General features: G+C 39.9%; 1 protein-coding gene across 1 annotated transcript in view; it reads left to right on the top strand.

Moving 5' to 3' along the window:
* LOC306974403 (CUB and sushi domain-containing protein 3-like) overlaps nucleotides 1-12,162 on the top strand; it is a 383,839-nt gene that overhangs the window by 315,073 nt on the left and 56,604 nt on the right. Inside the window, exons 41-46 of the mRNA XM_079571635.1 lie at nucleotides 774-843; nucleotides 2,287-2,403; nucleotides 2,529-2,738; nucleotides 3,411-3,599; nucleotides 4,674-4,851; nucleotides 10,142-10,287. Of these exons, the coding sequence (XP_079427761.1) occupies nucleotides 774-843; nucleotides 2,287-2,403; nucleotides 2,529-2,738; nucleotides 3,411-3,599; nucleotides 4,674-4,851; nucleotides 10,142-10,287 (910 nt within the window). The remainder of the gene's footprint in view (nucleotides 1-773; nucleotides 844-2,286; nucleotides 2,404-2,528; nucleotides 2,739-3,410; nucleotides 3,600-4,673; nucleotides 4,852-10,141; nucleotides 10,288-12,162) is intronic.

The following is a 12,162-nucleotide window of genomic DNA, read 5'->3' as shown; positions in this document are numbered from 1 at the left end:
TCCACACCGACAGCCACTAGAGGGCGCTCTAGGCTTGTGTACCAGTATCAGTACCAGTTACTCCTGCTACTTACTGTACCACTGAAAATGTTAAAAAGGTTTGAGTGAGCGAGAAACTAGTGAGGGACTTGCGAAAAGCGGAGGTTACTCTTACTGCAATGAAGAAAGCAAAAAAAGCTCATTACGGGCTAAATGCTAGATTATCACATATAGAGTTTGCAAATGGATGCCTCCATGCCCTGGTAGTTGCCAAGGCTGGTGCGACTTATACTCCGGAGTGTTTAATGTTATTTTTTCATCTTCATTGTGCATTTTTTGACTGGTGCGACTTATACTCCGGAGCGACATATAGTCCGGAAATATTGATTAAATTAGAGAAAATTCTAAATCAAGTGGACCGTTTTCATTGTAATTACCAGTTCAAACTCCACTGCTCTATCTTTTGAATCATCAAAACTTCTCATGAAACTGAAAGCAGTTTTCATACTATATGCCATAAAAATCTTGCAGTTGTTTGGGAATGTCAGTATGATTGCACCTGCATATGTATCAAATAAGTTAAACCCTTGTTGTATTTTTTTTGTCCTAGTCTAAACTTTATTATAGCATGGCTTTAGACCCACTTCTGTCCAATACCTTTTAACCTTTTTCGCTTCAATACGAATTTCATATCCGAATCTGTAGTAATCAGATCATATATGAAAGCCGCATACTTCAAGTCTGATCTCATTTGTGTTATGTGATGACTCTATGTATTTCCCCCCCATGTCCAGGGTAATGCCCACATCACATGTATGCCGGGCCCTGTGCGGAGATGGAACTACCCGGTGCCGCTGTGTCTCGGTTAGTATTCAACTGAGTACATCATGCGCAAACACACACACTCCACCCCCTCACAATATGCACACTCTATACAGGCCATTACTGCGGCAGAGATGATGCAAGAAATCTATTCCCTGACTCAGAGCAAAATGAGCTGTTTGATCAACTTACTGTTCGTGCATTGAGATGATTATTTAGTATTCTGTGGCTGAATTTGAGTAAGCTTTTCACTTGGTGCACTGAGGCGGGAGCAGCCACAGACATGCACACTGTGTGGAGGCATCAGCATGCACCAGGGTGCGCAGGAGGAAGCTCGGGCTGGACACTAATCAACGTGCACAATGGTGATTTATACACCACGGGCGGCTATTAATGAATTAGAATATGTATAGGTGTGGAGATAATGCAGGGTGTCAGGTTTAAGATCCTGAGACGGGGATGTGTTTATTTTTAGTTGTGCTTTTTGTTTGTTTTCTTATAATTATGCCTAAATGCTATAATTTAATTTAGTTGTAGTTTCGCTTCAGGATTCGCTTTCAAGCAATAAAGACAAGCCAAGACCCAAACTATATAATTAACTTGAACTAACAATAAAATCATCTTCCAGTTTGAGCCTATTATAGTGTATATTTATATCAAAATACAGGGTTCACTCACACTGTTGATTTAGGCTGTTTATATTTAGTGAACATTTTCTGCTATGTTCTGTTTGATGCGACCTAAAGTAATTGGTCCCTCAGCCGGCTTTGGGTACAGATCATAGATTTAATAATTAGAGATTGATTGCTCTGGAGCCAGTCAATGCACTGAAAAGGCTTCCACTTTTAATGCTGATGTACAAAAACCAGTGTGATTCAAAATATGTCACCCACCCCAGCGTTGTCACATGGGTCATAGCGATGTTTAGAAAAAATAAAACTCTTTGGAGCCAGGCTTTTAAGCAGTGCTAGGGAAGGTCAAAGTGCTCATTGAAACGCTGTCTATCAAGTGTCTTTTGGAGTCGCCCCTGGCCACAAGGGAGTGGTGCTACAGCAATGTCAGGTCCCCGCCATGAGGACCATAGAGAAGCGCGTTCCTCGCCTATTGGTTCTGACCTTCCATTTGAGAACCAATGCAATAGATATTTCAGTCATATGCAGCATTACAGCCTGCACTTTTATACAAAACTAAACTAAACTTGTTTGAGCCTCAAATATATGACCTTAATATTGTGTATGATACCAGTCATGCATATACATTATAGTGCATGTTTTTCTGTTACATCCAAGTAGTGCCAACATCTTGCAGATTTTAATGATGGAGTATTTAATGACAACAGGCCGCATGGGGTCAGTAAAATGGAATTCATTCTATCTCCATTTGGTACTAGTTACTTACTAAAGCTATGTTTCCTAGAACTGCTTACACACAGTATTATATCCCAGAGAGTTCCAGTGCTGGTTCTGATCTTGTCTCTCTCTCCAGCCCATTGCGGCGGGTCCATGACAGATGTAAGCGGAGTGATCCTAAGTCCTGGTTACCCCGGCAACTATCCCAGTGGATTAGACTGCTCATGGACAGTCAACCTACCTGTCGGCTTTGGTGAGGATCGGACAACTCTCTTAATATGGTCATTCTGTGCTGGCATTTCTCCCTTCACCATATCTACATTGTAGAAATCCAACCTAACTTCTCCTGGAAATGTCACCGACTGTATTGTTCGGCAGGCATCCACCTCCAGTTCCTGAACTTTTCCACCGAGGCCATCCACGATTACCTGGAGATCCGCAGTGGTTCTCTGGAGACGGGCTCCGTGATCGACCGCTTCAGTGGCCCCATCATGCCGAAACCTCTGTTCAGCACAACCCACCAGACCAGCTTCTTCTTCCACAGCGACTACTCCCAGAACAAACCGGGCTTCCACATCACATACCAAGGTACCGCTACTGCCATCTAGAGTATGCATATATCGTATCTTTCAGTTTCTACTTTGGAGATCTTTACATCAACACTACATTTTCTAAAAGGCTTCCAAAGAATTAATTGGTAGAGTATTTAGTCTCATTCGGTGGTATCCAGATGCCCTCTTGATGCAGTTCACACGTGACAAAGAAGAAGGTTTGTCCCAGTCGGTGCATTCAGGCACACTGTTTAGTTATTATTCATGGAACTTATCTAACGTTTAACTGTGATGGAATATCTACTTGGTCTGCGTTATTTGGTTCTGTGATAGTCATGATCTGTATTCATTTATCAGAGACATGAAAAAAGTTTATTACATTACATTTACATTACATTACATTAACATTTATTACATTTATTTTAGCAAATATTTTAGCTGGCCTAAATGTGTTCAAGCTAATTAAATGAATTTGCAACTAACAGGGGCTGGTGAATAATACATTTCCTCTTTAATTAACTAGTGGAAGGAGTACTGAAAGAGACCTTTTTGTGGAGGAATTCAGGAAACATTTTCTACTGTTCTACAATTGAAATTAGGTGGAAATGAAATGCTTGGTGGCAGGGATAAACCCAGGTTTGAGGCTGATTGGCCACCCTTGCCTTCAGTTGTGCCTGATTTTTGATCCGGTTAATTTTGTATGTTGTAGCGTACCAGCTCCAGAGTTGTCCAGATCCGCGCCCGTTTCGCAATGGGAACGTGATCGGAACAGACTTCAGCGTTGGGATGACGGTGTCTTTCGAGTGCCAGCCCGGTTACTCCCTCATCGGTGAAACTTCCCTCACCTGTTTACACGGGATCAGCCGCAACTGGAACCACCCGCTGCCAAGATGTGAAGGTAAAACTCTGGCTAAATTATTGAAAATCATTGTGTATAATTATATGTATCTGTGCTAGAGGTCGACCGATGTGGGTTTTTCAAATGCCGATGCCGATATGCACGGCCGATATATTTGACCGATATTTTTGGCTAATTTAATAATACTTAAATAATACTTTAGGTGAATTAATCATAGTTTCGGTCTCAGCCTTGAATAGTGGCCGTTGGCTTTAGCATTCTGCTGTTAGCATTAGCATATAGTTGTTAGCCGTAGCATTTTTATATATATGAAACTAACTCAGTGATTGAATTCTTCAGGTTCTGCGCTTGAAAAAGACATGTAGCATGTCCATATTCACGGAGGTTTAGTGAAACTAACTAACTTTAGTCAAACTGGTGGCTAACCAATTTTCATTGCGATGTTTCTCTGTTCCCCTGAGGCCTAGGAAGTAGTGGGAGGATTTGTTATAAAGCCCTGACTTCGCTCTTTCCAATGCAAAGTCTCTATCACTTTCAGTCCCAGAGATATCGGTGGTAGATCGGCCGATAGACAATATTGTAAAATCCCCAAATATCAGCCCGACCTCTAATGTGTACTATATAGTTACCAACAACGCATCAGTAAATTTACCCCTATAAATGTGCTTTATGTATGGCAATATATTATTACGTTGATTAAAGTGGCTGCATTTGGCCTTGAAATGGGGATACTGTCAGAAATGTGTCAATCTGCAGCATAGAGGATGATAATAAGCCATCCCTGCCGTTTGAATTCTGTGGAAATTGTGGATTATGAAGCTATTGGGAAGTATTGAGACGGTTGGCATTTGGTATTGTGAAGTAGTATTTAAACCTGCGGCATCAATGAGTGTGAATCACCCCCCTTGAATGCACACCTGAGCCACAGAGCTGAAATAAAAAGGTAATGACAATTTATTAAACATATTAGCGTAATATCGAATGGTCATTACGCGACTAATGAAGACGTGTACTCCCTCACTCATCCGGACAATTGCCGAGGCCTCGTAGCGCTAATATTTGCTGGAGATGCATTAAGGCCTAATTCTGTTAAATATTGTGTGTCTGACCCAGCTCTCTGCGGTGGGAACATTACATCGCTCAATGGGACCATTTACTCTCCGGGACATCCCGAGGAGTACCCAAACTTCCAGGACTGTGTGTGGAGCGTCCGGGTCCCGCCTGGACACGGCATCTACATCAACTTCACAGTTCTGAGCACCGAGCCCATCTATGACTACATTACAGTCTGGTACGTGCAACTTTTAAAAGTGTATTTTTTAGTATTTAGAATAGTTAGATCTTCAACAGCCCTATAGTGATCTATAATGATTCCAAACGTCTTTTTTTTTTTTTTTTTTTTATCTCAGGTACACTTTGTGTCTTTAGTTTAGTACCCCCGACCTTGAGTGTCCTACCAATTACTCAGAAAGTGATCAACTAAAACTCAAAACAAAAACTTTCAAATTGAAACCTTATCAAAATAAACCTGTAAATTGCATAAATTAGAGCTTTGTTTTATTTTTATTAAAAAAAACATATCTGTGTACTATAGGCTTGTCAAAGAAATGTATGAATATTGAAAGAGTTCAAAAGTCAAATACATTTTCAGTTTTTAAACTTTTTATTTGACAACGATGCAAACTTCATGAAAAAAACAGATAAATATTTTTTTCTCAACTCTTAATTTCTAATGACTGTACTTGTCTGTAAATAAGTGAAACGCTGAATCCGATACCTGAAAACATATTACCCCTCCAAGATAGAGTTCACATTTTGTTGATGTTTATTCTGCCATATGCTATTAGTTTATGCTATTAGTTTTGATTTATTTACATTAATTCCCTGTTAATCGTAATGTATTGGTAACCTTTCAAACTATCTTCCTATTCATCTTTCTGGCTTTGATTTTAATAATCATCCAGTGGGTGTTATAAACTTCAGAATAATTAATATTCTCTCCACATATATTTTTCATAACTTGTTCCTAATGCAAGCACTATACTATTATACCTTCCTGTAATTGTTCTTAGTGCCGGGAGAGGATTAAATGCACTCTCCTCTAATAGGTATTTAATTTGTGCGACATTTTCTTTCTTTTCCTTCCAGGATGTCATGCTCTCAAACATCTTTTCAGAGCTACCCACTAATTGGCTAAATTTTTCCAAGAGGTTTCTATGACGACCGACATCTTCTTGAAGTATTAGCTACTGTGACATAATTACATAATGGCCCTCTTGTCATGTTTTTCACCACTTTTTTCAACTTTTAAGATATATATATATTTTATATTATCCTCATAATTATGTTTTTTGCTACAATTCTTGTATAACGGTATATTTTTCTAACCCTGAGTCGACCTCATTATTCTCCCGGAGCAGAGTAGCTTATGGCAAGCCACATTTTGTCAGTGTTGGTAGCTAAATGGTGGGTAGGTACTATACTGTGATGCAAGAAACTGTAGAGAATACAGGCTGAACAACCACAAATAGTTTGGCCAATTATTTTTATGGCAATGGCATCGCTATTGCTTTAACTTACTACAAATGGGAAGTTTAAGTGAGGCAGGGATGGTTTGTCACTGACGCAAACAGACCATGACTCAAGCTTTTGACTACATATATATATATATATATATAGTATAAAACCTAGGTGAAAAACTATTATATTCTCTCATGTATAAGGTAAATAAAGTATAAAGTTGGAAAGAAGGAATTTTGTCACAATTACAATTTGAATGTAGATTACATGGGCTTAAAGGGATATTTCAGGATTTTTGACATAGGGTCTCATTTCCTAGTGTTGTTGATTTCTTGAGATTTTTTTTTTATTCATGCATTCCTTATTTGAAGAGTTTAGTGATGCTAGGCTAGTGCTAGGCTACTGCTAGGCTCGTGCTAGGCTCATGCTAGGCTTGTGCTAGGCTCGTGCTAGGCTCGTGCTAGGCTAGTCCATGTCTACGGTAACTACTAACCTGCATTAAAAACCTTTTCAAAGTCATCGAGTAGTTCTCCAAACGTTGCCATATCTGATTTGTAGAAAGCTCCTTTGTGAATTCCACGTGTAGTAATGCCGGCCACAGGTAAACAAAAATGCAAAATGGTTATATTTTAAAAAATATTGTCAACACAGACATTTATATGGGTCAGACTGTTTTTAAAGCAGGCTATCTCCAGAATCTCCTAAATCAACAACACTCTGGATAACTAGGAAATGAGGCCCCATGTTAAAAATCCTGAAATATCCCTTTAAATGTTCATGATCTGATCCCTGTGACAATCAGCCCATTTGGAGAGATCATCATATTGTGACTCAGGTCTTTAATACAGCTGTATGCTCAACTTTGCCCACTCTCTCCTAGTTCTGCCTTGTCATGCTCTGAGTAAAGTGTGAGCATTCAAAAGCAGTGGATGGCACCCCAAGTTCGCCTTAAATAATGCTGGGGATAGGTTTCATATGATCAAACGAAAGGCGACTCTATTTTCAATACCCAGGCAAAATCAAAAACTGAAGAAATGATAGCGTGCATTATTGTAACAACAAAACATCTGCAGCTTTCTTATCTATTTCGAAGACAATAACTTGTTTGGAACTCCAGGGCATGGCCTTTGATAGTCTTCCCTTTTATATATTGAAACGGCGCATAGGAGCTCATCACACCAAGAGCAGACACTGTGAATTTCATGACTTGGCTGCACAGCATGGCTCTGACCCTGCTGTAAGGGGGAAGAGATCACGCTACAAAGAGAAGATGTCACCCCCGTCTCATACGCAGCACATACGCAGCAGCACCGGTCAAACTCCTGCTCGTAGTCACAGCTGCAATGTTGGCCGCCCACGGAGAGAGCCCCTGCGTCAGTGGTGAAAGTGTGATTTTCTCTGTGGTTCCCCTCCACTCCACAGCCAGTCCACCTGACAGTCCGTGGGTCCACTAATTGGTCTCATACTGTGACTTATGACCAGGTTTCTATTGTATCAATTATCATATATGTCACAGATGTGGGATTGCGTATAGGCTGCCTGTGGCGAACACACTCCGGCCCCGTGACTATAATGTACTCAAAAAGGTCAGCGACTTTTAACAACCACTGTAATTATAGTGACATGATCAATGCTTAGTCCAAGTATAACCCAATAAATAGTATTAATAGTCAAATAAACAAAAGCTAAAGGGAATAACTTTTTCATCAGATTATCTCAGTAGTTGTTTATGTGCAGGAAATAACAAGAGAACATTTTGTCCTGATGATGATGTGACGCTCGAAAAGGCTAAATTTATCTAATCTGAAGCACCTCTGCTCGATTTCTCAGCAACAGACAGAGGAAGTTACGTTTATACTCCTATATCCGCTGGCCAAACACATTTCTACGCATCCTCATTCTTTGCGTTTTAAAAATGTCAAATTGCACAGCAGGGTTAACGCTAAACGATAAAGCAAACAATTCAATGCCAATGCCAAAAGTCAATGCAAAGAAAGTTCAGTTCGTTGTAGGTTCCAGTTCGCGTGCTGGTTGGCTCCTTATGGCACAATGACATGAGTGACCGTATTAGACACTTGATTCACAAAGTCCTATCTGCCCACTATCCTAATCGTGCAACTTTCCACACCCACAGACGAACTGTATTCAACCCTTCACCCACAATAGCATTTGTTATTCTCATAATATGACAACATTGTAATCAATATTTATGAACACCCCAGTGCAGATCGGATAAGCGAGCAGTTGCTTTGGGCTGTGCTGTGATCCTTAAACAAAGGGGAGTTTGTGAAGGTTTTACATCAGAATGAGCTCTGCGACATTGTAGTCGGGATTGTTTGGAAAGGCAAGATGGAGCAATATCTGAGCACAATCACTCTTGGCGCCGGTACTTTGTCACACAATGTCCATCTCCATTTGCAGTCAATGGAGCAGCTGCGGGCTTTGTCTCATAAATATCATTAACTCACTTCGATCTCTGTTCCTAGCCTTGGAGCGACCATTTCCTGAACGCAAATAGCCTTTAACTGTCGCAAATGATGGGAGTAAGTTATGAATTATGCTGTGGGTTGGCTTGTATTGGTCTATAAAAGCAGCTGTGTTTGGTTGCGGAGGATGTTATGTTTTTTCCTCGCCTGTGTTGGTTTGTTAGTTAAAACAAATAAAAAGGTAAGAAATGGCCGAGGTCAGAAAAGGACAAAAGAATCATCAGTGTTATATGGAACATGGCCATGATCAAAATATTTGGTATGCCGGCAAGCAGATTCTAGTTCCAACCACAACGTTATGTATTCTATGAGTCTGTCTTGTAGGTTTAAAACAATGCAGCTGAACTTGATTGGACTACTGGAAGATTTTCAAGATTCAAGATTAATTTTATTCGTCCGGAAGGAAATTTGTCTTAGACACAAAGGGTGCCACACCTAAAACAAACAACAAATACTAATACAATGACATAATGACAAGACATACCATTCAAGACAGAACATTACAAAACAAAATCACTGCTCTGCTTTTTGGCCTGAGTTCAGGACCGAAATGGGGATGAAGGAGTTCTTATACCTGTTGAGGTTTCTTTTTTTGTTTTTAAACCAGTACTAAGAAACTTGTTTACCTTAATAAATCCTTTTCGTAGTCCCTCTGGGGGTAAAACAAGTGTTAATGCGATGACTGGGGGACATTTGATCTCCCCCTGGTGTCTCAGAAAACCACAATTACAACTTCGCTGCCACCAGGTAGGTGTCACCAATACACACTAATGGAATCACGAAGAAGAAGCTAACAGGCTAACGGGCAAAGCTTGTTATCTCCATTGTGTAATTGGATGTACAATGTCCCTCTCCTTTCCTTTGTCTTTTCTGTCAGCGTAGTAGGCTATTTACTCTCACGAACAATTAATGATTGAAAAAACACAACATGCTACGACACCTGCAGTGGAGCTTATGGCCTCTAGGGGCATGAGTTACTTAGTTCTGCTTTAATAAGGACTCTATATTGTTATTCGGAGCAGCTCATACTCTGAGTGCTGGACAAGGGATGGATCTAAGATAATTGTCCTTGCTTGTTTGATGATCTCCTCCTCAAATATGTGCTGTGATGTTGGATATTCTTTTATTCATATTCATATTGTTGTTTGTGCCGTGTGCACCAACCTAGTCAATTCTTTATTTTGACAAATTCCCGAACCACGCAGACATTCTGTATCTGAATCAGCTTTCAGTAACAGCATGATACATTTTTTCTTTGGATGGATGCCAATGTTTCCCTCTCCATCCATATTATGTGGGCATTGTTGCTTTTGGTTGCTTTTAGAAAATCAGGGGCATTATATCTTTTAAAATGTAACAAAAGGGCATACAGAAACATGTCAGAAAAGTTTCTATGCCAAATGCAAAGTTGCTGCTTAATTCCTTGGTATTGTGCCACAAAAAAATCACTTTACTTGATTTTACATTGAGTGCTATTCTGGGCTGTGCACATTCAATGCCTGTTCTCGCCGGGTGGCTTTTGATCTGTATTTTCAAAGGGTTTTTCAGAGTTCTCACTCGTCTGTTTGTTTGCAGGGATGGTCCGGACCAGTCCTCTCCTCAGATTGGACAGTTCAGCGGCAACACGGCTCTGGAGTCTGTCTACTCCACCTCCAACATCATTCTCATCAAGTTTCACTCAGACTTCTCCGGCGCTGGCTTCTTTGTCCTGAGTTACCATGGTAAGAGTGAGTCTCGATGAATGAGGTCTTAGGCTATTATGGGATACTGCTGAAATACAATTCATTTCTATGTGGGGATGTTGTTTTTTTGTGGGTTCTTGTGAGATGTAGGAGGTTTGAGGATGGTCTGTGCTTTGCAAGTGCATTTTGCTGTCAAACATTTGTTTGTTATTGAAAGTCAACCTACCACCATGATTACTACTCTGACACAAGTTCTCCTAACTGACCGCATTAGCATGGGTTGGATCTAAAGATCTTCATTTGTGAAGATAAAACTAGAATGCTGTCTAACATCTAGCATAAATGAATGAATTTGTTTACTCTTAATCATGATTAGAAGAAGTGCTCATACTTGGGCGGGAAGATCCTCCATTCTTAACTTAATCGTGACTAGTGGTCGACTGATATATCGGCCGGCTGATATATAGGGTCAATATTTAGAGATTTTACAATATCAGAGACATGGCAGAGACTTCCCGTTTGTTGCATTGGAAAGAGGGAAGTCAGGGATTTAAAACGACACCTCCCACAACTTCCTAGACCTCAGAGGAACATCACAATGAAAATTGGTTAGCTACAAGTTTTGACTAAAGTTAGTTAGTTTCACTAAACATCAGTCTATATGGACTGCATGTCTTTTTGAAGCACAGAACCTGGAGAATTCAATTGCTGAGTTATGCTATGCTAGTGTTATGCTCATGCTAGCGGCAACTAATCAAAGCTGAGATAGAAACTATGGTTGAATCACCTAAAGTAATAACTCTTTATGTTTTTATAGGATTATACCAGACATTAAGAAAAATTGGCCAAAAAATCGGTCAAAAATATCGGCCGAGCATATTGGCATTGGGTAACAAAAATCCCCAAAAATCAGCATCGCCTTATAAAATCTCATATCTGTTGACCCCTAATCGTGACGTTTGTGAGATAGCGCTGGTGTCTTAGTGATTTCTTCTCTCTGCCTTGAAAGTCTGTATTTTGCCTCAGTTTGGGCTGATCACGAAGTATTACTGCTGCTTCGGTGCTGCAGGATTCTTTAGTCTAAGTTTTCACAGTAAGACGGGGACAAAATGGTGATTGGATACTAGTCTTGACTCACTTCAAAAATACATTTTTAGTCAAGTGTCGAGGCAGTTGCCAGCCTTAGCCTGGTGAGGAAACAATAATGGCATCATTAGTTGTAGCCACAGTGATGCCATCGATCTGTTTGTTTTGTGTAGCGCTGTCTTCTACAGCACTGAATCCTCATTAAGTTTAGCTCAGACCAGCTCCTTCTGACACATACCAACTCAAAAGATTGTTCTGCAGTTCCTCCAAAAGATATTAGAATAGAACTGTATAGGAAGCCATAGTAGTTAGTATAAAACAAACATTTGCATATACTTTGCTCGTTGCCTTCTTTTTCTTTCATTCAAACTCACATAGAATTTTACAGTTTTGCGTCACAGAAGGAAAACTAAGGTTGTTTTTTCCCCCCACAATAATAAAAATGCTTTAACACTTCTTTTGTTTCTTAGGATCTAATTTGTTGGTGAAAATTTTAAACAAACACCCATAGCATACTATGTAATAATATTATAATGTGTTATTTTGGGTGTTGATTTGTTAAATTCCAACCACTGCTTTTAAATATTTATAGAAGAGAGGCCCATTGAATGTGGAGCATTTACTCTAATTAAACTGCCGGGCCTTAAATCTTCCTCTAAACCCTTATTGGACTTTTAAAACTTTGGCCCGGCTCCTGTGCACACTGTTGGGAGATTGTGTTTGTGCAGGTCTCCCCATATCAAAGCATTCACTTTTTCATTTCCTCTCCATCTTTCACTGTGGTCCCTCAGAAAGCCTGCATTTGTCTTGAGTCTCTATTTAAGATCA

The sequence above is a fragment of the Gobius niger genome (assembly GCF_951799975.1).
Source record: "Gobius niger genome assembly, chromosome: 14".
Classification (NCBI taxonomy): Eukaryota; Metazoa; Chordata; class Actinopteri; order Gobiiformes; family Gobiidae; genus Gobius; species Gobius niger.
Note: the sequence above shows the minus strand (reverse complement) of the source record. Positions and strands in the feature narration are given on the sequence as shown.